At 35.9% G+C, this 24624-nt stretch overlaps 1 protein-coding gene across 1 annotated transcript in view; it reads left to right on the top strand.

Annotated features, from left to right (window-relative positions):
* The window catches only part of NHS (NHS actin remodeling regulator), a 453302-nt gene that overhangs the window by 378874 nt on the left and 49804 nt on the right, over positions 1–24624 (top strand). The window contains 1 exon segment of the mRNA XM_074299895.1: positions 16578–16730. Within this exon segment, the coding sequence (XP_074155996.1) occupies positions 16578–16730 (153 nt within the window).

Below are 24624 nucleotides of genomic sequence, written 5' to 3'. Positions count from 1 at the left end.
ATTCTGTCAACACTAAGTGATTTACCTGACTTCCTATAACACCTCCCCCAAAATCAACTATCTTTTATCATCTTTGCCAATGATGGGTTCGACCGCACCCCCTTCTTTAAATCTTTGAACCATTTTCTATTATTTGGTTTTGAAATTATTCTGCTTTTCCCTCCTCTTCTTATCCTTTTTACCTTGATGTGTCATGTCATGTCCCCTTCTTTCCTCCTTTATTTCTGCAGGTAGGAAGACAAAGACATATGTAACTATATCCATCACTATCTGCTGCCTGCTCTACCTAATTCCTACAATGGCCTCTGTCCCTTCCAATCTCTGGAGCTATAAGACTAGACTCAGTCACCTTGCCACCTCACCAGGTGGGAGACTGAGGTTAATTGACTTGTAGGAGAACTCAGTTTTCCTGCCTACAGGTTCAGTGCTTCAGGGAATAAAGCACTTCCATTCTAGCCATACCTTCTACCAAGATTGGAAAATGTATCTCTTTCCCAGTAGAGAGAGGTGCTTTAAAAATAACTAAAACCTTTTGGGTTCTCAAGCACCTGTATTTATAACTCTTTTGTTGGCCCAATAAAAGATATCACTTGTCCACTCCCTGTGAAAATGCTAATTAGGAAGTAATAATTTTCCATAAATGCAAGGGAGGTGCCTCATTATGCCTTTTTTAAAAATACAAAAATAATCCATCCTAGTTGATGGCCTCAAGCAATTTTAAAGAGAAGAACCTATGTATGAGATAATATATCCATTACCAAATTCAATTTAAAGTCATATTTGCTAATTACCTAAGTGTTTTACAATTCAAAGGAGCCTGAGGCATCTATCTAAGAGCAGTGAAAAAGAATGGAAAAAACAGTTTTTTTTTCATAGAAATCCATTGGCCAGTAGCATTATTTCTTAAAAGCCAAAGTAATTTTTAAAAGCTTTTTCTAACCTTTTACTTCCATTCTACTGTCTTCCTAGGAGTAAATTGCTTGTATAATATTTCCCTATTGCTCAAATCCCGTTTTCAGTTTTAACATGATCATGTTCATGAAGTCAAACCTATATACCACTGTGTGTCATGTACTATGCGGTTTTTCCTTTTTTTTTTCAAGCTTCAACAATCTCTTTATTAAGCCCCCAAATTCTTTTTTTTTTTTTTTTTTTTTTTTTAAATTATAGCTTTTTTATTTACAGGATATATGCATGGGTAAATTTTTCCAGCATTGACAATTGTGAAACCTTTTGTTCCAATTTTCCCCTCCTTCCCCCCACCACCTCCCCCAGAGGGCAGGTTGACCAATTCATGTTAAAGTATAAGTTAAATACAATATACGTATACATGTCCATACAGTTATTTTGCTGCACAAAATGAATTGGACTTTGAAATAGTGTACCATTAGCCTGTGAAGGAAATAAAAAATGCAGGCAGACAAAAATAGAGAGATTGGGAATTCTATGTTCATAGTCATCTCCTAGAGTTCTTTCACTGGTTGTAGCTGGTTCAGTTCATTGCTGCTCTATTGGAACTGATTTGGTTCATCTCATTGTTGAAGAGGGCCACGTCCATCAGAATTGATCATCATATACTATTTTTGTTGAAGTATACATCGATTTCCTAGTCCTGCTCATTTCACTCAGCATCAGTTCATGTAAGTCTCTCCAGGCTTTTCTGAAATCATCATCCTGTTGGTCATTTCTTACAGAACAATAATATTCCATAATATTCATATACCACAGTTTATTCAGTCATTCTCCAACTGAAGGGATGCAACATGTTTATAGACAATACAGGAAAATATTTAAAATAAATATTCAGTCATTTGGACTGTGGCACAAATTAGAGAATAAGGAAAGTCCTGTCAAAGAAATAGCACCTAGAATGAATCTTGAAGGGATCTAGGGCTTCCAACAAGCATAGGTGAAAAGGGAAAACAATTCAGGTATGGGAGAAAGCCAGTCACAAGGTAGGAATGCAAGTGAATGTTGGACATAGGAAATAGTAAGTAAATCAGTCTGGCTAAAAACATGAAATATGTGACAGAAAGAGAGAGTAATACATAATCACCTGAAAAGTTACGCTGGAGCAAAATATAAAAAAATATAGTAAGGTGAAAAGTTTATAATTTATCCCCAGGATAGTAGGGTGTTGGTTGAATTTTCTGCAGGTTAAGAGACTTGTCCAGGATCATATAACTAGTGTCTGAGGTCCAATTGGAACTCACAATGAGTCTTCTTGACTCCCCAATACTATGGCTCCACTTAGCTGTCCCTGAGCTGCCAGGATTAGAGCAGCATTTATCAAGAGTACTTTCTGAAACTCCCAATCTCTTTAAGGAAACAGGGACAAAGGTGAGTTTTCTGTCTTGGTGCTTCTTCCTGCTTTGCTCACCTTGTTGAGCCAATTCTTACAAAAATAAAAGCAGCTGGTTTCTTAGAGGTCAGGTGACACATTCTTTTTCTGGAGACAGCCTGATAAATGTGATAGGTTGAGAATCATCACACAGTGAAAGAGACAGGAACAAGAATTCAGGCTGATGGGAGGTGTCTTGTAGGTGAGGCAGCACTAAGAGCCAAGAAAAGCCCTGGCTCTGCTAGAACTAATTGTGTTAAAACTAGAGAATTCTGGGATAGAATTGACTTGAGTCTCCCATGACCATAGCAGTACTTACATTAAAACAAATTATCAACAGTTATGACTCAACATCTATTGTGTGCAAGGCACTATGCTATCTCAGGAAGATGAATTAAAAGACACAGTCTCTATCCTAAAGGAATTAACAGCCTATTTAGGGAACCATGATCTATTCACATGATTGTGAGCAAATAATTTCTGAGCCTTAATGTACTCTACTGTTAAATGAGGGGAATAAAGGGTTACCTAGGTCAGAGGCCTTTTGATAAAATTATTATAATAAAATTAGTTTCTTTTTATAATCCAATATGTTTATATATTTAAAAACATTTTGAGAAGGAGTCTTAGGTTTTACCAACCAGATCATGTTTCAAAAAAAGGTCTAATTCTTGCTCCAAACCATTCTGTCTTTTCTCTAATGTACAGTTTTTTAAAAATTAAGATACTTTATATGCTTAGAAGAATTGAATGTTGAAAACTATCTTTGCATGTATTTTGAAAATAAAAAGCTATTATTAAAATTTTTAAAGATATTTTTATTTCACTATTTCCTGATTATATGTTTTAAAATTTTGCATTCCAAATTCTCTTCCTCCCAACCTCCCCTCTTTCACCTCTTGAGAAGGCAAGCAATGTGATATCAATTATACTTAATGTTCGATTAATACGATTTGTACCAGATTGCCTGAGGTATCCTGATCATAAAAATAGCCAAGAGCCCCTGACCTAGATGATCTTTGAGGTTTCTCCAATCCTAACATTCTATGTGCTTCTGAAAGAAATTGAAATGGTTTTCTTTCCATTTTGATTGTTTATAACTTTTTCCTCTAATTCTGGGAAGAAGCAAAACAAAATGGCACTTTGGCTATGGCAAGGTAAACAAATGAGTTTGTTTTGATCCTAAAGTCATTCCTGTTTTTCTGGGGTTGTGAAATGACCTGTCAGGAAAGTATAAGAATCTTGAAAATCATCCAAATTTCTCTACTTATGGTTTTGGGAGGGATTTTGAACCCTTGCTGGAGGCAACTGTCATGTTTGAACATTGTATTTAGATCCCTATTCCACTATTCTAATTGGGTGCCACTTCTTAGTACTTGCCGCATCATCTCTTTTTTCTAGGACTTCAGCAAGATTTCAGTTTGCCCATATTGTAAAATGAGGGGATTGGACTATGTTTATAGTCTCTTCCATATGTTTTTTTATGGGATTCTAATCTTTGATTGTCTTTGTGTAAACAGGGCTTAGAATGAAGGAGAAATTAAGCAAAAATGATGATTCCCTGAGATACCTTTAGGGCTTCCTCTTTTGACCTCAGGCCCTATTCCTCTGATTGTCAGTGTGGAAAATGACTTCAGAACTATGGAGGATGAGTCATCCTGGACAAAGGGAGAAAGTTAAATCATAAAATCCGATGATTATAGAGTTGAAAAGGACTTTAATATTATCTAGTCTAATTCTCTATTTTACAGATAAGGAAACTGAGGCCTTAGAAGTTAAGTATCTTGTACAAAGCCTAATAAGTTGTCAAGTAGAGAGCCAGGATTAACTCTAGGTTCCTTGTGAACTTTCTCTTGGGAGGTACCACATGAAAGGAAATTTCCTTCTTCTATGAATTTTTAAAATGCTGGAAATCAGGGAAAGACATCAGAAATGAATAAACCACTGATGTTGCTTTTAGCCCATAAATTTGCACACAGATAGATTTTTTTTCTTATTCTGTATGTATTGGAAGTGTTTCAGGTCAGGAAAGCCCATTTGGACAGCCTTTAAAAGTATTTTTCTATTACTATGGGTTCAGCACACAGATGCTTTTTCTTTATTGGAGAGCATGGTAGCAAATCTGAATGAATAGTGGCTCCACATGAAAGGAAACCAAGCCAGGAATAGACAGAAAGCTGTCTGGTTCATCTGTAGTCCTTGGGGTTTTGGTTTTTTCCCAGACAGCGGGAGATTCTGTTGTTCCCTGTTTCACTGATGCCCCTTTCCCCTTTCTCCTCTAGAAGGCAGAAGGGAGTAAGTAAAAAGGAAAGCTGGTATCAGCGGGTTGCCATGGTGGGAGAGGGAGCTGAGAAGGGATTGTTTGATTGTATGTAATCCCCACCCCCAGGCCCTGAATCAGAGAACTTTTGCAGAAGCAATGGAGACTCTCTGTGGGTTTCTATTTTGCTTACTAAGCTGCTGGCCCCACAGGGTTTACTTCTGCCTATAACAGAATAGGGATCAGAGAAACATATATTATTGACTATTTCAGACATTTATTAATAGATAAATGTGTTGCTGCACTCCTTGCTGTTTTCTGTCACAGTATATTAGGAAGGATGGTTTGCACAGGGGAAGAAATCTCTATAGTGGGGGGCTGTAGTGGAGGGAGAAAGGAGGGATGGAGATACACACATGTTTGTGTTTTTGTGTCTTGTGAAGCTCATAAATATATTTTTAAAATCCTTGTCTCCTCTGAAGGGTTAGAAGATCAATTACTGAATTAATTCCCATATTTCTCCCCTGCCCAATCATCATTTCCCATTCCCAACACAAATTTAAGAATTTTAAATTCTGAAAAGACCTGGGATAAAAAATAAGAATGAATGACATGACCAATTAGTGAATGTCAGAGGATTGAAAAGCTCTAAGTAATGAAGCTTTCTGAGAAGAGAAACTAAAAATAAACCAAAATATTATGTACTCCTCAGAGGGGGTTTCCCCTTTCTTCAATCTGATGAAGCCTTCAAAGCATCTCTAACTCCCTCAGCCCTAGAATAAGCAATTTGTGAAAGGTAATATTCGTGAAGAAATATACAGAAACAGTACTAATAGTGATTGAAATTGACATGGGTTTGGAATGTATTTCACTCTGAAAAATATGCCACTGATTTTAACCCCTTCTAAAATTTAGTTTTCTGCTGAAAATGGACTCCATCATTTTGAAAGGAAGCCTGCTATTAGTTTTCTGCATAATAGGACCTAATCTATTTCACTTATGTGCAATGTGCAATGTGCATTATACAATATGTATGCATTTGTTCATGTTATATGCATATATCTATATAGTATATGTCATATACATGCCTGTATGTGACAAACGAAATACATATGCATTTATATATAAACTATATATAATAGAATATATAATATATGTGTGTGTGTATACAGACATATAAACAGTTTCATTGGGAATAATCATAAAATTGCTAAAGTCCGAGAGAGGAACAAAATCAAATTCAGTCTGTAAGGATTTTTTTCATAGCTCTTTTTGAGCTATTTTCATAAAATAGAGAACTGGAAGATATTCTAGAATGGCATTGTCATTATACTGTTTTAAATTCTTCAATTTCAGAACTGGAGGAGACTTGATAGGTTATCTAATCAAATCCCATCATTTTAAAGATGAAGTAACTGAGGAAATATGACAGGTAGTAAAACCAAAACTGAAACCCATGTCTCCTAGAATCCAGAATAGTATTCTTTACTATCTATCACACTACCTCATTTGCTTTTGTACTTTCAGAAGAAGAAAACAAGTATTTAGTCCTACTATGTGCCAGGCTAATTGCTAAGCACTTTTAAAATATTTACATTTTTAAATTAAAAATTTTATCCTCTCAGCAACCCTAGGAAGTGAGGGTTAATTAATATCTCCATCTTGTAGTTGAAGAAACTGAGGCTAGAAGGAAAGTTAAGTGGTTTTCCAAGCATAGCACAACAAGTAAATGTTTGAAGCTGCATTAAAACTCACAGCTTCCTGACTTCAAGTCTAGCGGTCTATTAGGCCACCCAGCTTCCTCTAGAAAGAAAGTTTGGTAGTTAATTATACAACAGCTAGATGCTGCAGTACAGAGAGTACTAGACTGGGATTCTAGAAGCCTTGAATTCAAGTCCCAAATCAGGTACTGTTTAATTGTTTTGGTGATGTGTGACTTTTTATGATTTTATTTGAGGTTTTCCTCACAAATACATTGAAGTGATTTGCCATTTCCTTCTCCAGCTCATTTCATAGATAAGGAAACCAAGGCAAACGGAGTTAAGTGATTTGTCCAGGATCACCCAGCTAGTAAATGTCTGAGGCTATATTTGCACTCAGATTTTCCTGATTCCAGGCCTTGCTCTCTATCCACTATTCCACATAGCTACTTTCAAAATACTTGCCAAGTGAGTGAAATTGGGCAAGTCAAACAGCTGCTCTTTACCTCAGTTTCCTCATCTGTAAAACTGAGGCAATTATATCTTAGAGTTGTTATTAAGTGCTTTTCAAACCTTAAAATACTATATAAATGCCAGCTATCATTTCTTAAATGCCAGAAATCTTTACTGAATCCTTTATTGGGGATTTTCTTTAAGAACTTCTCAATAATACTCCCTGATAGAGGGAACCAGTAGTGTATATGGTTCCAAATATTTTCTAATGTGAAATCTTCCATTTTTAGTTTGAAAAGAATTTAGAGGATTTTTATGCATCAGCTATACCTTCCTGATAAAATTTGATTTAAACTAATGTAAATGTTAATTTACATTTTCTGAAAATATACATAAGTGAAAAGTGACCCAAAAGTCTGTCAGATGGTATGGAGAGAATGACCCAAGAGATTAGTAAATAGTATTGGAAAGTTGACCTAAAATTAAAATGGAGGCTGCTTAATGGTTAAGTCATGTGTGGATAATTCAGAGACTGTCGGAATCAGGGCCCCAGTAACACTGGAAGAGATAACAAGGAAGATGCAAGAAAAGCAGCAGTCTAGACTAGAGCTGTAGAGAAACTTTTTAGATATATCAAAATAAGTGGAACAGAAATCTCCTTTTCTTGGTCTTTGTGTCATTATTATTAGAGCATACATGCCTGAATGGGACTAAGTCACACTATCTTCACCTGCCTGAATGCAATCTCAGCCATTGAATCATAGTTAGAAGAAAAAGAAAGGGAGGGAGGGGTTGGTGTGGAGAAATTGGGCAAAATTTGATGTGGTAGGGAGAACCCATGAATGATATGGATCAATTTTAGTTAAGATGTTGCTTAGGAAACCAGATAGTCTTTCCAGGAGAAGATCCATTAGTGCCTGTCTTACTGACTCCAGAAGACACATAATACTATCAGAGCTGTGTAACAAGAGTGTAACTAAGAAAGCAGTAAATATTTCCCTTTCCTTCCTCTAAAAAGAGATAAAACTATTGTGGCAACATGGGAGTGAAATGCACACCTGACAATACATGGTAAAAATCCATTATATAGTCTAAGCTGATGAAGAAGAGATTTTAGTTGAAGGAAGGGGGAAAAGTTCCTTTGTAGTTAAATGAATTGCCCATGTGATTGCTGGCTCTTCCAAGCAATACGAGTGCTAGAACACACAGATTGGGGTTCATTTCATTATAGATTGTGCCAGAAAAAAATTTTATGTGCTCCATGCTACAATAAATATGAGAAACGTTTCTTATAAGGCAGAATCTGTGGTCCTAAGCACTAATTCCTACTCCAAGGAGTTCCATAATGCTGAAATAGAGAAGGTTTGTGAGAGGTCATATCGTCCAGTCTTCCCAAATCTCTGGATGAGAAGTTCTTTATGTCTAAAACAAATACCTTTTATTAAAATTTCAGCCCATATCTTCTAGATACATATGTTCACATATGTGAACATCACCTGGCCCCTTTTCAGCTTCTTTGGGGACTTATCAATAAGCTCCTTATGAATTTCCCTCTGATTCAAATGACTGTAAATAGATTTAGACTAGGGTTTGCCATGGATTTGATCATTCAAAACATAATGAGCAATTGCAAAGCATGATGTGGCAGATGGTCCAGTACCTCCTCTGTTAGCCTCATGGAGCCTTGTGTATTTCTACCTATTCTATTTCCACTTAAGGGATGATGGTATGTTGTTATTGTTTTTTCCCCTTTGTGGGGAGGGAAAAGAAAGTTTGAAGGGATATTGAAGAGCTCCCAGAAAGGAAATTCTTACAGATATAGAGCAACACCATTCTAAAATTTGTAGTTCTTGGAAATTCAGTGGATGGCTATCATTTGGGGAATGGCTAAATAAATTATACTATATGAATGTAATGGAATATTATTGTTCTGTAAGAAATGATCATGAGGCTGATTTTAGAAAAGTCTGGAAAGATTTAGATGAACTGATGCTGAGTAAAGTGAGCAGAACCAAGAGAATTGTCTATGAATTTAATGGTATATTTTGTTATATAAGAAATGATAAGGGGGGCAGCTAGGTGGCGCAGTGGATAGAGCACCAGCCTTGAATTCAGGAGGACCCCAGTTCAAATCTAGTCTGAGACACTTAACACTTCCTAGCTGTGTGACCCTGGGCAAGTCACTTAACCCCAGCCTCAAAATAAAAAAGAAAGAAAGAAAGAAAGAAAGAAATGATTAGATTTATTTTAGAAAAGTATGGAAAGATTGAGATGAACTCATGCTAAATGAAATAAACAGAATTAAGAGAATATTGTAGACAACAACAATATGATTATGTGATAATCAACTGTGATGGATTGGACTCTTTTCAACAATAAGGTGATTCAAGGTCAATAGATCTGTGATGGAAAGTGCCATCCTCATTCAGAGAGAGAACTATGGAGACTGAATGTGGATCAAACCAGAGTATTTTCACCTTTCTATTATTGTTGTTTGTTTGCTTTGTGTTTTTTCTGTCATGTTTTTTCTCTTTTGATCTGATTTTTTATTTTTGCTCAGCATGATGAATGTAGAAATATGTTTAGAAGAATTGTACAAGTTTAACTTATATCGGATTGCTTGCTATTTAGAGCAGGTGGGGAAGAAAGAGAGGAAAATTTGGAACACAAGATTTTAAATGTTGAAGGCTATTTTGCATGTATTTAGAAAAATTAAATACCATAAAAATAAAATAAAAAATTATAGTTCTAGAGTTGCCTGTGAGAGGTAAAGTAATTTTTCCCATGATCACCCAGCCAATGACAGAAGCAGGACCTTCTGAACCCTGCTTATCCTAACTCCAGCATCCTATCTCCACTACTCTATTCTGCCATTCTATTTCATTTTAGAACCTTGAAATTCCTGCAGGGAGCCATACTAGAAAGACATTAGCCTCTGGGGTAATAATATCAAACCATTGGCCTTCCTCCCTTCCTGAACTTCAGGTTTTAAAATCTAGAAGTATTAGGTTTAGAATAGAGCTCTTGGAATACTCCCTATTCTGTTGCCTAACCAGGCTAATAGGTTTAGAATTTTTTTACTTTTTTTTTTCAGCAATCTGCTCTTTTTCTAAGAATCACAGTAAAAGAAGAACTTGAAGGACATGAGGCAGTTAATTAACCCATCCCCTCTTTCTCCAAGCTGTCACAGGCACAACTGGAATGGATTAATTTCCTACCAGCCTCTGTTGGTTTTGGTAATGGTCTCCCTCCTGGGGGGAGTTGACCTCTTGATCTCCAGTGAGAGTCTGACTTATTAGTCAACAGCCAGGTCATTGAACCAGAACATTCCTCAGTAAGCTGCTGAATAGAGCTTCTGTCTCATAATGGCACACTTGTTTATTGGTTCATCCCATCTCTTCCTACCCCCATCCCTTCCCAAATTCAAGAAAATTCTTCAAAATATAAAGGTCCATCTGGATTGGCTCTGAATTCAACTGCATATTACTCTGTTGGTAATCTAAGATGTTGGGGTTCTACCTATCTAATAAATAACTTCTGAGCTTTCTTTCATGACCTCCAGGGCACAGTGATCTCTGATCGCAGGCTAAGCTTGATTCATTCCCAAACTATGATTACTGAGTGAAATAGAAGCTTACTTTGCTATCCTTCTTGCTTCCCTTCTATTTTCATCTCCTCCTTCAAATACACTTTCAAATATACACAGACATAAATCCATCCCCAAGGAAGGAGGCTAGATTTTCTAGTTTCTCTCTCCTGGGTTTGAATTCTTCTGATAGAAAGATGGTTTTCAGCTACACCCAGTGAAAGAACTCTGGGAGATGACTATGAACCACTACATAGAATTCCCAATCCCTCTATTTTTGTCCGCCTGCATTTTGGATTTCCTTCACAGGTTAATTGTACACTATTTCTAAGTCCGATTTTTTTGGTATAGCAAACTGTTCCGACAAGTATACATATATTGTATATAACTTATACTTTAACATATTTAACATGTATTGGTCAACCTGCCATCTGGGGGAAGGGGTGGGGAGAAGGAGGGGAAAAGTTGGAACAAAATGTTTTGCAATTGTCAATGCTGAAACATTACCCATGCTTATATCTTGTAAATAAAAAGCTATAATAAAAAAAAGAAAAATGGTTTTACAACATAAACATAGCAAAAGGAGAAACCATCCTATAGTTGAAGATGGAAACACTTAATAATCCTTCATCCAGTCCAATCTAATAGTTCCCAAACTGGACTTCAAACCTGAAGAGGCCATACAAATATTACCGAGAATCCATATGTAAATCCACAAATAAACAAATACATCTTTTGGGCAGCAAGATGGTAAAATGGACAGATCACTGGGATTTAAATCAGGAAATCTCATCTTCTTGAATTAAAATCTGACTTCACATACTGACTGACTGTGTGACTCTGGGCAAGTTACTTAACCCTGTTTGCTTAACCTTGTTTGCTTCAGTTTTCTATTCTGTAAAATGAACCACTCAAATATCCTTGCCAAGAAATTCCCAAATAAAGTCACAAAGAGTTGGACATGACTGAACAGTAGCATATCTTTTATAAACTGAATAAAATAAAATAGGTGGTACAGTAGATAGGATACTGGATATGAAGTCAGAAAGTCCCAAGTTCAAAACCTTAGAGCACTTCCTAGTTATGTGGTTGTAGGCAATTTACTTAACCACTCTACATCTTAGTTTCCTCATCTTGAAATGGGGATGATAATAGCACCTACCTCATATGAGGTATGAATCCTATGAGGATGAAATAAGTTAATATATAAAGTTTTTTTTCAAATCTTAAGGTATTACATAAATGGTGTTTGTCATCATTATCTTACATGCACAAGTTTTTTGTCACTGTATTTGTCATTCAACAAATACTAATAGAACAAATGTTTTCATGTAGAAGTTGCAGTCTTTGAACATCTGATGTTTACAAAACTGATTTTGAACTTGAAAAGGTTAGGAATTATTAATCTAGTCCATGTAATTCCACTTCATTGTTTGGATCATAAATTCCATGAGGACATGGATCATGTTTAGTCAGTTTTGTATCTTTGTAGAGTAACTTTTTTTTGCCCCAGGACCCCTTTTTTTCATCTTAGAAATTGAGAACTTTTGTTGATGTGAGGTATATCTCTCAATATTTATCATAGTAGCAATTAAAACATTTTAAGAATTTTTATGAAAATAGTTTTGACCTTCTTGAGCCCTTGAAAAGGCCTCAGGACTCCCAGATGTCTCTGTACCTCCTTTTGAGAACCATTATTCTATATACTAAGACTGGTGCTTCTCACATGTAGTGACTCAAAAAACATAGTTATTTGAATGAATTTATTCATTCATTATCCTAAGGCATTTTTTTCTAAAATAAGCCCCTTTCATAAACTAGCACCAGCCGACTAACCTATCAAGTAGAAAATTACACATGAAAAAGGCAAAATTGTTTAGGGTATGCTTCATATTCTTATTATTTATATGAGCCTGATCCCGATAGGAAACTTTACCACTCAAAAGTTAAGTGGAAGGATGTTCCTTCTGCCAGGTGCCAGTTATTAGAAAATTATTGAATTTAAAGTTGAAATGGACTTTTAGGATCAAATCTGAAAATTCTTCAAGTGGTCAGTGCATCTTTGGACTGCAGATAAATAACACAACAGGTAGTAGGAACTTACAAATGATGAACTTAGGTAATATTTATAATATCCTTTATTGTATATATTAGATGGGAATCTTAAGCTTTACTCAAGAGTTTGCATCTGAATCTTTAATAAAATAGGAATATATAGGCTTTTTTTTCCCCAGTGGCAGATCTCAATGCTAATAGATTTGATGGCACTCTCTCAAATTTTTTTTTTTTGAAACACAGCAAATCAAAAAAAAAAAGTTAAATAATTGACAAAAATTAATTACTGAAGAAGATAAATTGTTATCCAAAAGCATATTTGGGAGGGTTTTTTTTTAAAGTATATAAGATGGTGTGTTCTTATATATGTCTGTAGTCATTCTTTTTTGTCTTTTAGCTATATTCCCAATACTTCAATCTGAGTTCCTTTGTAATATAATGAATAGATGAGAGTGAACAAATAAAGTATTTATTAGGCACTTATTATGTGCAAAATACTGTGCTCATCACTTAGACATACAAACTGGAAAGAAAAACAGGCCTTGTTCTGAAGGAGCTCACATTGTAATAGGGTAGACTACACATATGGAAGGTTTCAGCTGAAAGTCAGATTGGAAAGTCCATGGATGTAGCAGCAAAGCAGATAGTAATTCTTTTTTTGATGCCATTTCCACTGATAAAACCTTGCCAGTTTTGGATACTTTTCCTTCTGTATCTTTAATAAATACAGCTTTAGCCCTTGCAGGAGCAGTTTCAAGGTTGCTTCCCAGGGTAATGGTTGCAGTCAGTGGACTCTACTTATTACTATTCCTAAGGCATTGGGGTTTCCATTGGGGTCTTAGTGGAGATTTTGGTCAAGGTCGTAATTGTGCTGGCACATGTCTTTCTTTCTCTCTCTCTCTCTCTCTCTCTCTCTCTCTCTCTCTCTCTCTCTCTCTCTCTCTCTCTCTCTCTCTCTCTCTCTCTCTCTCTGTTTCTCTCTCACTCCCTCTCTCTCCCTCCCTCCATGCTTTTAAGTGCCTTGCTGCTTGGTGTCTGACCTGTGACTAGCAAATGGTTAGTGGTTGATTTTGGGAAGGCTGAAGGACTGGGCTAGAAGCAGCTCTTTTAGAGTTACTTCCCTATGTGATGGTGTGAAGGCTTGGGTGCTGTCACTTCAAAGGCTTTTGTGCTTATCTGTCTGTTGATGGCAGTGTGTGACTTAAGGGGATGAAGAAAATGAGAGTCCTTCTTGATACTGATTTTTTCTCCTCAAAGATGGTTTAAGGGTTGGGCTGAAGACAAGACTGATGGTGTGGGGGACACCATCAATACCAGAGCTCAGGGGCTCAAGGAGTAATGTTTCTATCAGGTTCTAAGACAATGATGATTAAGATGGTGCCAATGGTTTGACTTGCCTGGCACATTAAATCTCTTGCATCTCCTTTGGTTGCAATGCTGCTCCAGGTAGGATGATTTGCCTGTCATGACAGTGGTAGTTGGTTGGCATAAGTGAAGCAATGATCAAGTGAGTTGACATATAGACATAGAAGCTCATATTATGAGAATCTCAGATATAATCTGAAGAGATAGCAAATTATCTATCCAAAACAAATTATCTATCCAAATAGATATCCAAAAGATACCCAAATTTCCTTAATAGATATTGCCTTTTATTAGTGATTCCTTCTAGATCTTCAATTCATGAAGGGGGTGGGGCTTAGATTAGAAACATTTTGCCAATGTTTCAAGAAGGAATATGTGAATGTGCGGGACATAATAAGGTACAGGTTAAAAATAAGACATTATTTAGCTGAATAGAAATGGAAGAAGGAAGAAACCAGAATCTTAGAAAGTCTTATGATAAGTTTGGTTTTAAGGGTGTAATGTATTACATTATTGGGGAAGACAGTTCTTGTCATTCAAAGATGCAAAACTCAAAACTTTTCCTTCCTGTTTTCTTTTTCTTTTGCCCTCTAAATTATCTTCCCTTTCTATTGTTTTTCAAATTGAAGTAGAATTTCAGAGTAAGGCTACTTTGACAGGGAGTTGGAAAAGTGATTTTAAGGTTGAAAGGATAAAAGATGGATTGGCAAATTGTTTCAGGCAAATCGGGAAGCCTGGAAGAATGCACAGGAATTAAGAGTAGGCAAAATGAGTAAGAGATGCTAGCTGTGATGTGATGAGGCTCATCAGAGCAAAGAAAGCATAATGTGAAGCCAAGAGGGTAAATTGAGACATGTCTAATATTGTCATAAACCAAACCAGATTCTCAGTGCATAAAATTGGCCCTGAGACCCTCAGCCTCTTTAATGTCTCAAGCAGTAATTTCCTAAGTGGAATCTTCCTCATTTCTAATAGTCACAGCAGCTTCCTAAAGAGCTTAACTTACCCTCAAGAAGTGATTTATATCCTGGAATTACTTGACTCAAGGTGTGTTAAAAATACCGGCATGATTGGAAATGAGTAAAATAAACTTCAGAGGGACACACTGCTGTGCTAAACAGTGCAAGGCATTTGAATAATCTTCTGGATTATGCCTGGACTGCCAAATATATACTTATTTATGTGTAGTTCCTATCCTCTGCGAAACGACCTTAGATAAAACAGTATTACAAGGAATAATTAAATCCTCAGGAACAATGTTAGAAACAGGCAATTGCCTAGATCGTATTACAGCAGATAATGTTATTGTAGAAGGATATTATTATTGCCTATATACTACTTTAATGTTCTATCGAGAAAGAGCTAATCTATATGAGAACCCCAGAAATGGGTACTGAATTTTGAGTTTAAGGTAAGGAGTTGAAATTGGGCAAACTGATATAAAACTTCAAAGTTAAGCAGGATATCAGGTTAGAACTGCAGGAACCAGGCAGTCAGATAGAGAGGGAAGCAGGACAACATAGAGACCAAAATTACATGGAGACTCAGAGTATTCAAGAGCATGGAGATCTGTAGAACCTGAAAGAGTAAGAGCTGTCAGCAAAGAGGGCCTCCTTAGCAAAAGTGACACTTTAGTTCACACATTGTTTTGAAATGCTTTCTTTTTTTAAAAACAGGAACTAATCCCTGTACAAGGCTAGCCTCCAATTTTTTTTTGGGGGGGGGAACAAAATAAGAGTAAGATAGAAGAGGTACATAAAGAATAAATGAGATGAATGAAAGAAATGAAAGCATTTATTAATGCTGATTAAGTTCCAGGTGCTAATACTAGATATAAAAAGGGGAAAAAAACCTTTTTTTTGTTTTGTTTTGTTTTTCTGAGACTGGGGTTAAGTGACTTGCCCAGGATCACACAGCTAGGAAGTGTTAAGTGTCTGAGACCAGATTTGAACTCGTGTCCTCCTGAATTCAGGGCTGGTGCTCAATCCACTGCACCACCTAGCTGTCCCCCCCAAAAAAAAACTTTTAAAAAAGTAATAACAGTTTCTGTCCTCAAGGAACTTATATTGTAATTATGGGAGATAAAATGAATAGGGGAGTGATAGCCATAGTGGGCTACTGGGGTTTATAATGTTACTGGGGGCCCTGGAAAAATAGATTTCTTTCTAATAGCTGGGCTATTATTTGCCTTTCATTCTGGAAGAGGACTATGACTTCATAAAGGTGATGCCATGACATGCAAATGAATTAGATTTAAGTGAAGGAAGGCTGTGCAAAGTCATCCAGCCTCACTTTGTTTTTTGGAGCTATGTGGGTTCAGTAGCAAGATATGGATCAGGATGACTGGAGAAGGCCCTGGATGCAGTAGTAATATTGATTTGATTATGCTTCTTGGAGGAAAGGAGAGGTCTGAGATCAGGGGGTAGGCCAACGAGGCAGGTGCTAAGTTTGATGAGAAGTAACTGTTTAAAGCATGAATTGAGTCTGCATAGATGTATGGGGTTGTGTAGATGTATGGGCTTGTGTGAGATGCTTATCAATCACAAAGTGGGGGTAAAGGGAAGGAGCCCCAGAAATTCAAGATATGAAAGGGTTAATTCAGGCTATATAGTATATGATGATCTGAGAATCAAAATCCAAGGAATCCAATCATTTAATAAAGAAAAACTAACCTTTTGGTAAAGAAATTTCTCATTCTAATCAAATTCTCCTACTTCCAGGAAATAACATCTAGTTTTTACTATGAGTTTATGTGGGGGAATAGGGATCAACTCAAAGCAACTAGTATAAAATGCCTTTTTCTTTTCCCTTTAACAGCTGTCTCAAACCTGGACGTGGAGAGTAAATTGAGTATCTACTACAGAGCCCCTTGGTACCAGCAGAGAAATATTTTCCTTCCTGCCACAAGGCCTCCCTGTGTGGAGGAGCTGCATCGTCAAGCTAGGCAGAGTCTGCAAGCTCTGCGCAGAGGTAACAGAGACCAAATAATTTTTTTTATGTTTATTGTTTTATTTATACAATATAACATAACAACATAAAATGATATAGCATAACATAGATAACTCATATCACTTAAGAGAAAAGTTTAGATTAATTATATCAATAAATCATACCTATTATATGAAAATATCTGTCCATAGTTTCAGAACCTAATTGTACTCTTTTTTAAAATTAATTTTATACTTATAACATTTTTTTGGCAGTACATATGCATAGGTAATTTTTTTTACAATATTATCCCTTGTACTCCCTTCTGTTCTGAATTTTCCTCTCCTTCCCTCAACCCCCTCCCCTAGATGGCAGGCATTCCCATACATATTAAATATCTTATAGTATATCCTAGGCACAATATATATGTGCAGAACCGAATTTTGTTGTTGTTGTTGTTACAAAGGAAGAATTGTATTCAGAAGGTAAAAATAATCTGGGGAGAAAAACAAAAAATGCTCACAGTTTACACTCATTTCCCAGTGTTCCTTTTCTGGATGTAGTTGATTTTGTCCATAATTGATCAATTGGAATTGAATTAGCTCTTCTCTATGTTGAAGATATCCACTTCCATCAGAATACATCCTCATACAGTATCATTGTTGAAGTGTATAATGATCTCCAGGTTCTGCTCGTTTCACTCAGCATCAGTTGATGTAAGTCTCTCCAAGCCTCTCTGTATTCATCCTGTTGGTCATTTCTTACAGAACAATAATATTCCATAATCTTCATATACCATAATTTACCCAACCATTCTCCAATTGACGGGCATCCATTCATTTTCCAGTTTCTAGCCACTACAAAAAGGGCTGCCACAAACATTTTGGCACATACAGGTCCCTTTCCCTTCTTTAGTATTTCCTTGGGATATAAGCCCAGTAGTAGCACTGCTGGATCAAACGGTATGCACAGTTTGATAACTTTGTGGGCATAATTCCAGATTGCTCTCCAGAATGTTTGGATTCTTTCACAACTCCACCAACAATGTATCAGTGTCCCAATTTTCCCACATCCCCTCCAACATTCATCATTATTTGTTCCTGTCATCTTAGCCAATCTGACAGGTGTGTAGTGGTATCTCAGAGTTGTCTTAATTTGCATTTCTCTGATCAACAGTGATTTGGAACACTCATGTGAGTGGAAATAGTTTCAATTTCATCATCTGAAAATTGTCTGTTCATATCCTTTGACCATTTATCAATTGGAGAATGGCTTGATTTTTAAAGTCAATTAAATTAAAGTCAATTCTCTGTATATTTTGGAGATGAGGCCTTTATCAGAACCTTTCACTGTAAAAATATTTTCCCAATTTGTTACTTCCTTTCTAATCTTATTTGCATTAGTTTTGTTTGTGCAAAAGCTTCTTAATTTGATGTAATCCAAATTTTCTATTTTGTGATCAATAATGATCTCTAGTTCTCCTTTGGTCCTTCCTCCTCCACAAGTCTGAGAGGTAAACTATCCTATGTTCCTATAATTTATTTATGATCTCATTCTTTATGCCTAAATCATGGACCCATTTTGATCTTATCTTAGGATGTGGTGTTAAATGTGGGTCCATGCCTAGTTTCTGCCATACTAATTTCCAATTTTCCCAACAGTTTTTGTCAAATAATTAATTCTTATCCCAAAATTTGGGATCTTTGGGTTTGTCAAACACTAGATTGTTATTTTTATTCACTATCTTACCCTGTGAACCTAACCTATTCCACTGATCAACCCGTCTATTTCTTAGCCAATACCAAATGGTTTTGATGACTGCTGCTTTATAATATAGTTCTAGATTGGGTACAACTAGACCATCTTCATTTGATTTTTTTTTTCATTACTTCCCTTGAAATTCTCAACCTTTTGTTCTTCCTATGAATGTTGTTGTTATTTTTTCTAGGTCATTAAAATAGTTTCTTGGGAGTCTGATTGGTATAGCACTAAATAAATAGATTAGTTTAGGGAGTATTGTCATCTTTATTATATTCGCTCGGCCTATCCAATTATTTAAATCTGACTTTATTTTTGGGCAAGTGTTTTGTAATTTTGCTCATATAATTCCTGACTTTCCTTTAGTAGATATATTCCCAAATATTTTATATTATCGACAGTTATTTTGAGTGGAATTTCTCTTTGTATCTCTTGCTGTTGGATTGTGTTGGTGATGTATAAAAATGCTGAGGATTTATGTGGATTTATTTTGTATCCTGCAACTTTGCTAAAGTTCTTAATTATTTCTAATAGCTTTTTAGCAGAGTCTTTGGGGTTCTCTAAGTATACCATCATGTCGTCTGCAAAGAGTGATAGTTTGATTTCCTCATTTCCTACTCTAATTCCTTGAATCTCTTTCTCAGCTCTTATTGCCAAGGCTAGAGTTTCTAGTACTATATTGAATAGTAATGGTGATAGTGGGCAACCTTGTTTCACTCCTGAGAGACCAAATGATTAAGGAAATGGAAAAAGGGTAGAGCAATGATTGGGTCATTTTGGGCTACTGTGATATCTGGTGAGGATATGATAAGCATATATATAGTTCATGATCGAGTGAGGGAGTAAATGAATGAATGAAAAAACTTTTTTAAAGCACTTACTATATGCCAAGCACTGTGCTAAGTGCTATGGATTCAAATATGAAAGAAAAGATGATTCCTATCCCCAAAGAACTTACTTAACATTCTAGTAGAGGGAGACACTATCTATATATGGGAGAATGGAAACCAGGAAAGGGTGTTTTAGTTCGGAGAGTCACTAAAAATGGTTATTGAAGCCACAAGCAAGAATGGACTGACCTAAATCTATTGCAAAAATAATAATGGTTTCTTAACATCTTTTTTCTTTGCAATTGATAACAGATGTTCCAATAAATAATGATGAAATTCAGTATCCTTAAAGGCTAACTGTTGCAGAAATATTCTCCTTACAACTAGTTTCAAAATGAATGCACTCATTTAACAGATATTTATTGAACCACAACCATGTGCAAAAAAATAAAGATTCCAAACCTCAAAGAACTTAGAATTTTGTTGATTTGTTGATACACAAATAACTTAAAAGAAGGCAAGGAGGAAACAGCCTGAAATAATAAAAAGAACCCTCACTTGACAAGGAGTCAGAAGGTCTGGATTCTAGATCTGGTTCTGTTGCATTGTGTAGTAGGTTAAAATAGGCAAATGAAATGAATCATGAATCATGAATTTTTTAGAGATTCAGATTCAAATCTTGGCTATGTTAACTTGCATGACCTTGGACAAATTATTTATCCTTTCTCAGCTAAAGTTTCATCAGTAAAATGATGGGGTTGGATTATATAATTCCTGAAGTTCCTTCTAGATTTAAATTTATGATACTAGTGACCATATTACTTTTTTCAAGTCAATTAAGCTTCTCTAAACTTGTTTCCCCTTGTGGCAAATGAGGATAATTATGTCTGTCCTTCTTTCCTTAGATAATTATTAGGATCAAGTAAAATATCAGATTTCAAAACTTCAAAACTTTGGAGCACTGTAAAAATGGAAGTTATTATACCTCATCACCAAAATAAGAGGGTCAATGCTAATATTAAAGATGGTGGTGGTAGTGGAGGTTGTAGGTAATAATAAAGTACTACATAGAAGGTTGAGTTGGGCTTTGGCCAAGGTGATGAAACCAATAATTCTGAAACAATCAGTAGTATAAACCTAGCCAAATCAAGCTGAAGTTATTTTTGTCCTTATTACTTTTAACCAATCATAACTGATTGTACTTTTTTAGGATTCAGTCACAACTCAACTATTAGACGGGGAATAGAGCTCACCATTGTTTTTTCCCTAATAGTAACAGAAATTAAAGAAAGAAATTGACCATAGGGTCCTCAAGAAGTAATCCTAAGGGGAAGAATAGAAATAGTGATATCCTGTACTTGATAAGGAAAAATAATGGGCCAATGATAAATCATAGTAGTAGCCTGCTTCAAATCATCTAGGTAGTAAATATTGAGTGCAGTAGAGCTTATCAGAACTGCAGAGAGCTATTACCAAAAAATACAGACACTATAAACATTGTAGAATTCTTCTAAGTGCAGTGCCTTTATTCACAAGCTAATGTAATTCTGCCATCTTGTGGCTAATAGTAGTGTCTACAAATGGTCACAGTGCAAAGAAAAGAGAATGGGGACTCTTCCTGACCCTGCTTAGTTGTATGCTTTTCAAAAACCACCACACCCCGCTGGGTATTTGAATAATCATCTCTTCCTTTCATTTTTATGGCCCACCAAAAACCGTTCTCCCTAATTACTTTGCTTAGTATGGGTGTGTGTGTGTGTGTGTGTGTGTGTTGCTTTTTTGGGGGGTTGGAGAATTCCATTGATAAGAAAAGACAGGGATTCTATCTGGTTCCAGGAATCACCTCTAGGGAAAGATAATTTTAAACATCTATATGATTTCAGAATGGCGATAGGTCCTACTTGCTGGCTGATTCCTGGAATTCCTTTAATTGGGGAATAAAAAGAGCTCATTTATACAGCAATTTAAGATTTACAAAGAACTTTCCCATATAACAGTCCTGTGAGGCTGGAAGAAGCTAAAGGCTTTGTCTCTTATCAGTAAGGTTCACAGAGGAGGTCTAACAGGGAGGGATAGGATGTTGATTTAAAATTAATTTTCATTATGATATAAGGGATTGATACCAGATTCCAGATTATGATAGAGAGGAATAAACAAGGAGTGCACCAGGTTGCAGAGGAGGAGACAATGAAAAAAGAATATTGTAGCCCCAACCTAAGAAGTTTACCAGAGGAAAATGGACAGATTTCGAACTGGTTCTAATCTCTTATCAGTTATCTGACTTTGAACATTCAATTCTCTACACTTTAGTTTCTTCACTTGTAAAATGAAGGGTTTTGACTAGATTATCTCCAAAGTTTCTTCTCTATATTTATTTTGTGATTCTTCTCAACTTTTACTCAGGCCCATCCTTGTACTTTATAGAGTAATAACAGGGCCTCTTTGATCCAAATAAATATGGGTTGCCCCTAAGGCCTTTTTTCCCTCCTCGTGCATGTTCTCTTCATTTGTCAATATCCTCTATTCCTATGACTTTAATTATTGGGTGCCTTTCCTCCCTTACATCTCTGTATCCTTAAAATCTTTTGTCTTTCTCTAGCCCTTTCTGTCTTCCTTTTTCTTCATTTCTGGTTCCATCTGTGTCTCTTTCTCTCTCTCTCTCTCACTATGTATAAATGTATATGTGTGTGTACACACATATATATCACACATACAAACATACATTCATGTATCTATACATATATATTTACCGTCCCAGTATATGCCTAGAGATTTCTCAGTTGGTTAACAAATATTGTTGTTGTTTGTCCTTCATTCTTAAAGACAACCATGACATCCAGGCAGTAATGCCATTACATGCAAAAGAGCAAAAGAATTTTATTTAAGTGAGAATGGGCTGTGCAAAATCACCTTGTCTCACTTTCTCCTCCAGAGCCATCTGGGTCCAGTGGCAAGATATAGATCAGGGTGACAGGAGATGGCCCTAAATGCATTAGAAGACTGTGGCCTTTTTAAGCTAAGATGTTTAACAGGTATTAATTAGTTTGTCAAAGGCAACTCCCAAGCAGTGATTAAGACTAGGTAAGAAATGTGGCAGAGAATGGCCTCTTTTACTTAGTCAAAAAAGAAAAAAGTATTTATTAAGTATACATGAAGTGTCAGATATTGTACTAGGTAATGAAGACACAAGTAAAAAGAACAAAATAATCCCTACTTCATTGAGTTTATATTTCTAATGTGGGAGATAATGATACAAAATATAAAGTTAGTAGATATGTATACAAATATATATGCATAAAGTAACTAAATATAAGGGAGTTTGGGAGGAAGAGAAGGCACTGAAGGGGGGAAGTGGGGAAGTGGGGAAGTGGGAAGATTGGAAAAGCCTTCCTGCAAAAGAAGATGCCTGGGCTGCATCTTTAAGGAAAGAGAGGGACTCAGTAAAGCAGAACCAAAGAAAGAGTGCATTTTGTGAATGGGGAGGCAACCAGTGCCAAGGTTAGAGATGGGAGGAATTGATAGAAGACCAGTTTTGTTAGGTCACAGCGTTTTCATTGCAGAGCAATATCCAGTGAAGTTGGAAAAATAATTCCTACCACCACTACATCTTTCATATCTTGTCTTCACTCACACAGGTACAATTTATTTTTTTATTTTTTTATTTAAAATTTTTTTTATTTTAATAGTTTTTATTTACCAGATATATGCATGGGTAATTTTATAACATTGACAATTGCCAAACCTTTTGTTCTAATTTTTCCCCTCCTTCCCCCCTCACCCAGATGGCAGGTTGACCAATACATGTCAAATATGTGAGAATATAAATTAAATACAGTATATGTATACTTGTCCAAATACTTGTTTTGCTGTACAAAAAGAATCAGACTTTGAAATAGTGTACAATTAGCCTGTGAAGGAAATCCAAAATGCAGGCGGACAAAATTAGAGGGATTGGGAATTCTATGTAGTGGTTCATAATCATCTCCCAGAGTTCTTTTGCTGAGTGTCACACAGGTACAATTCTGAGACAACAAGGTCTCATTACCTTTATCTTGGGCTCTTCTACAAGCCTTCTAATTGGTCTCCCTGACTCAAGCCTTTTCCTACTCCTAGCCATTCTCTTACACAACTGCCAGAATTGTTTTCCTTAAAGGTACATCTGACCATGTCACTTCCCTATTTATTAAATTCCAGTAGTTCCTTATTTTTTCCAAGCATAAAATATTAACTCCTGCTTGTCTTTTAAAACCCATAAAAATTTCACCCCAAATTATCTTTCTAGTCTCATTATACATTCTCAAACTTAACTGTCCAGCCAAGCTGCTCTTCTCTCTATTCTTCCCACATAACACTTCATTTCCTATTTGAGTGCTTTTACTGTGATTCCATTCCTAGAATTCACTACTTCCTTATCTCCAAGTCACAGAATCCCTCCCTTCCTTCAAGACACAGTTTAAGCCCATAACTAACACAAAGCTTTTCTTAGTTTCACTTGGTAGTTCTCTATATTTAACTGTTGCTTTATATTTATTCTATATAAACTTAGATGCTCATGTTCTCTTGCTCAATTGAATGTAAATTCCTTCAGATTAAAGATTGTTTTGTTTCTTTTCATTGAGGTCCTTGTGATTAATATGTCCTTAGAAGATAGAAAATGTTCAGCAGTTTATAGTGTTAGAAATTTTCTTGAGAGGCCCTGAGGCTTTAAGTAACCAAGCCAGCACATCAGAGGCACTTCAACCCAGTTCTTCTTGACTGGGTCGGTTTTTTTTCACTATTTCTCTCTTATTTTAAGGAAATACATTCCATTTTCAGGCATCTCTAACTGTTATGAAGATCTTTATAATGAAATAATATTTACTTCCTTAGAACTTCCACCCATTCATATGGGTCTGTCCTTTTGAAAATAGATAAATAAGAACTCTTTTAAATGACAGCCCTTCCAATAGCTGAATAAAGCTATAAAGTTTCCATCTCGAGGCTGAACCATCTATATCTATCTAGAGGCTAAATGTTTTCACTGGAGATAGTATGCTTCAGTGAAATGTGTTGGACTTGTGGTCAAAGGAGATATGACTTTGAATTCTCCCTTTGACACTAACTGCTGTTACTGTGTGATCCACACAGTAAAATGGGGATAATAAAAGGATCCACCTCCATGGATTGTTGTGAGGATCAAATGAGATAAATTTGCAATTTGCAAAGCTTAAAGGCTATAAAAATGCTCAAACAAAATAATGGAGGTAAAACCCTATATCAATTATGATTACTATTCTTTTCTTTGTTCCTCAAATGGCATCATTTTGAGACCTCCCATTTTGGTTTCTTCTCCTGAAAACACTCTGATT

The sequence above is a fragment of the Sminthopsis crassicaudata genome, chromosome 3 (genome assembly GCF_048593235.1).
Source record: "Sminthopsis crassicaudata isolate SCR6 chromosome 3, ASM4859323v1, whole genome shotgun sequence".
NCBI classification, from domain to species: Eukaryota; Metazoa; Chordata; class Mammalia; order Dasyuromorphia; family Dasyuridae; genus Sminthopsis; species Sminthopsis crassicaudata.
Note: the sequence above shows the minus strand (reverse complement) of the source record. Positions and strands in the feature narration are given on the sequence as shown.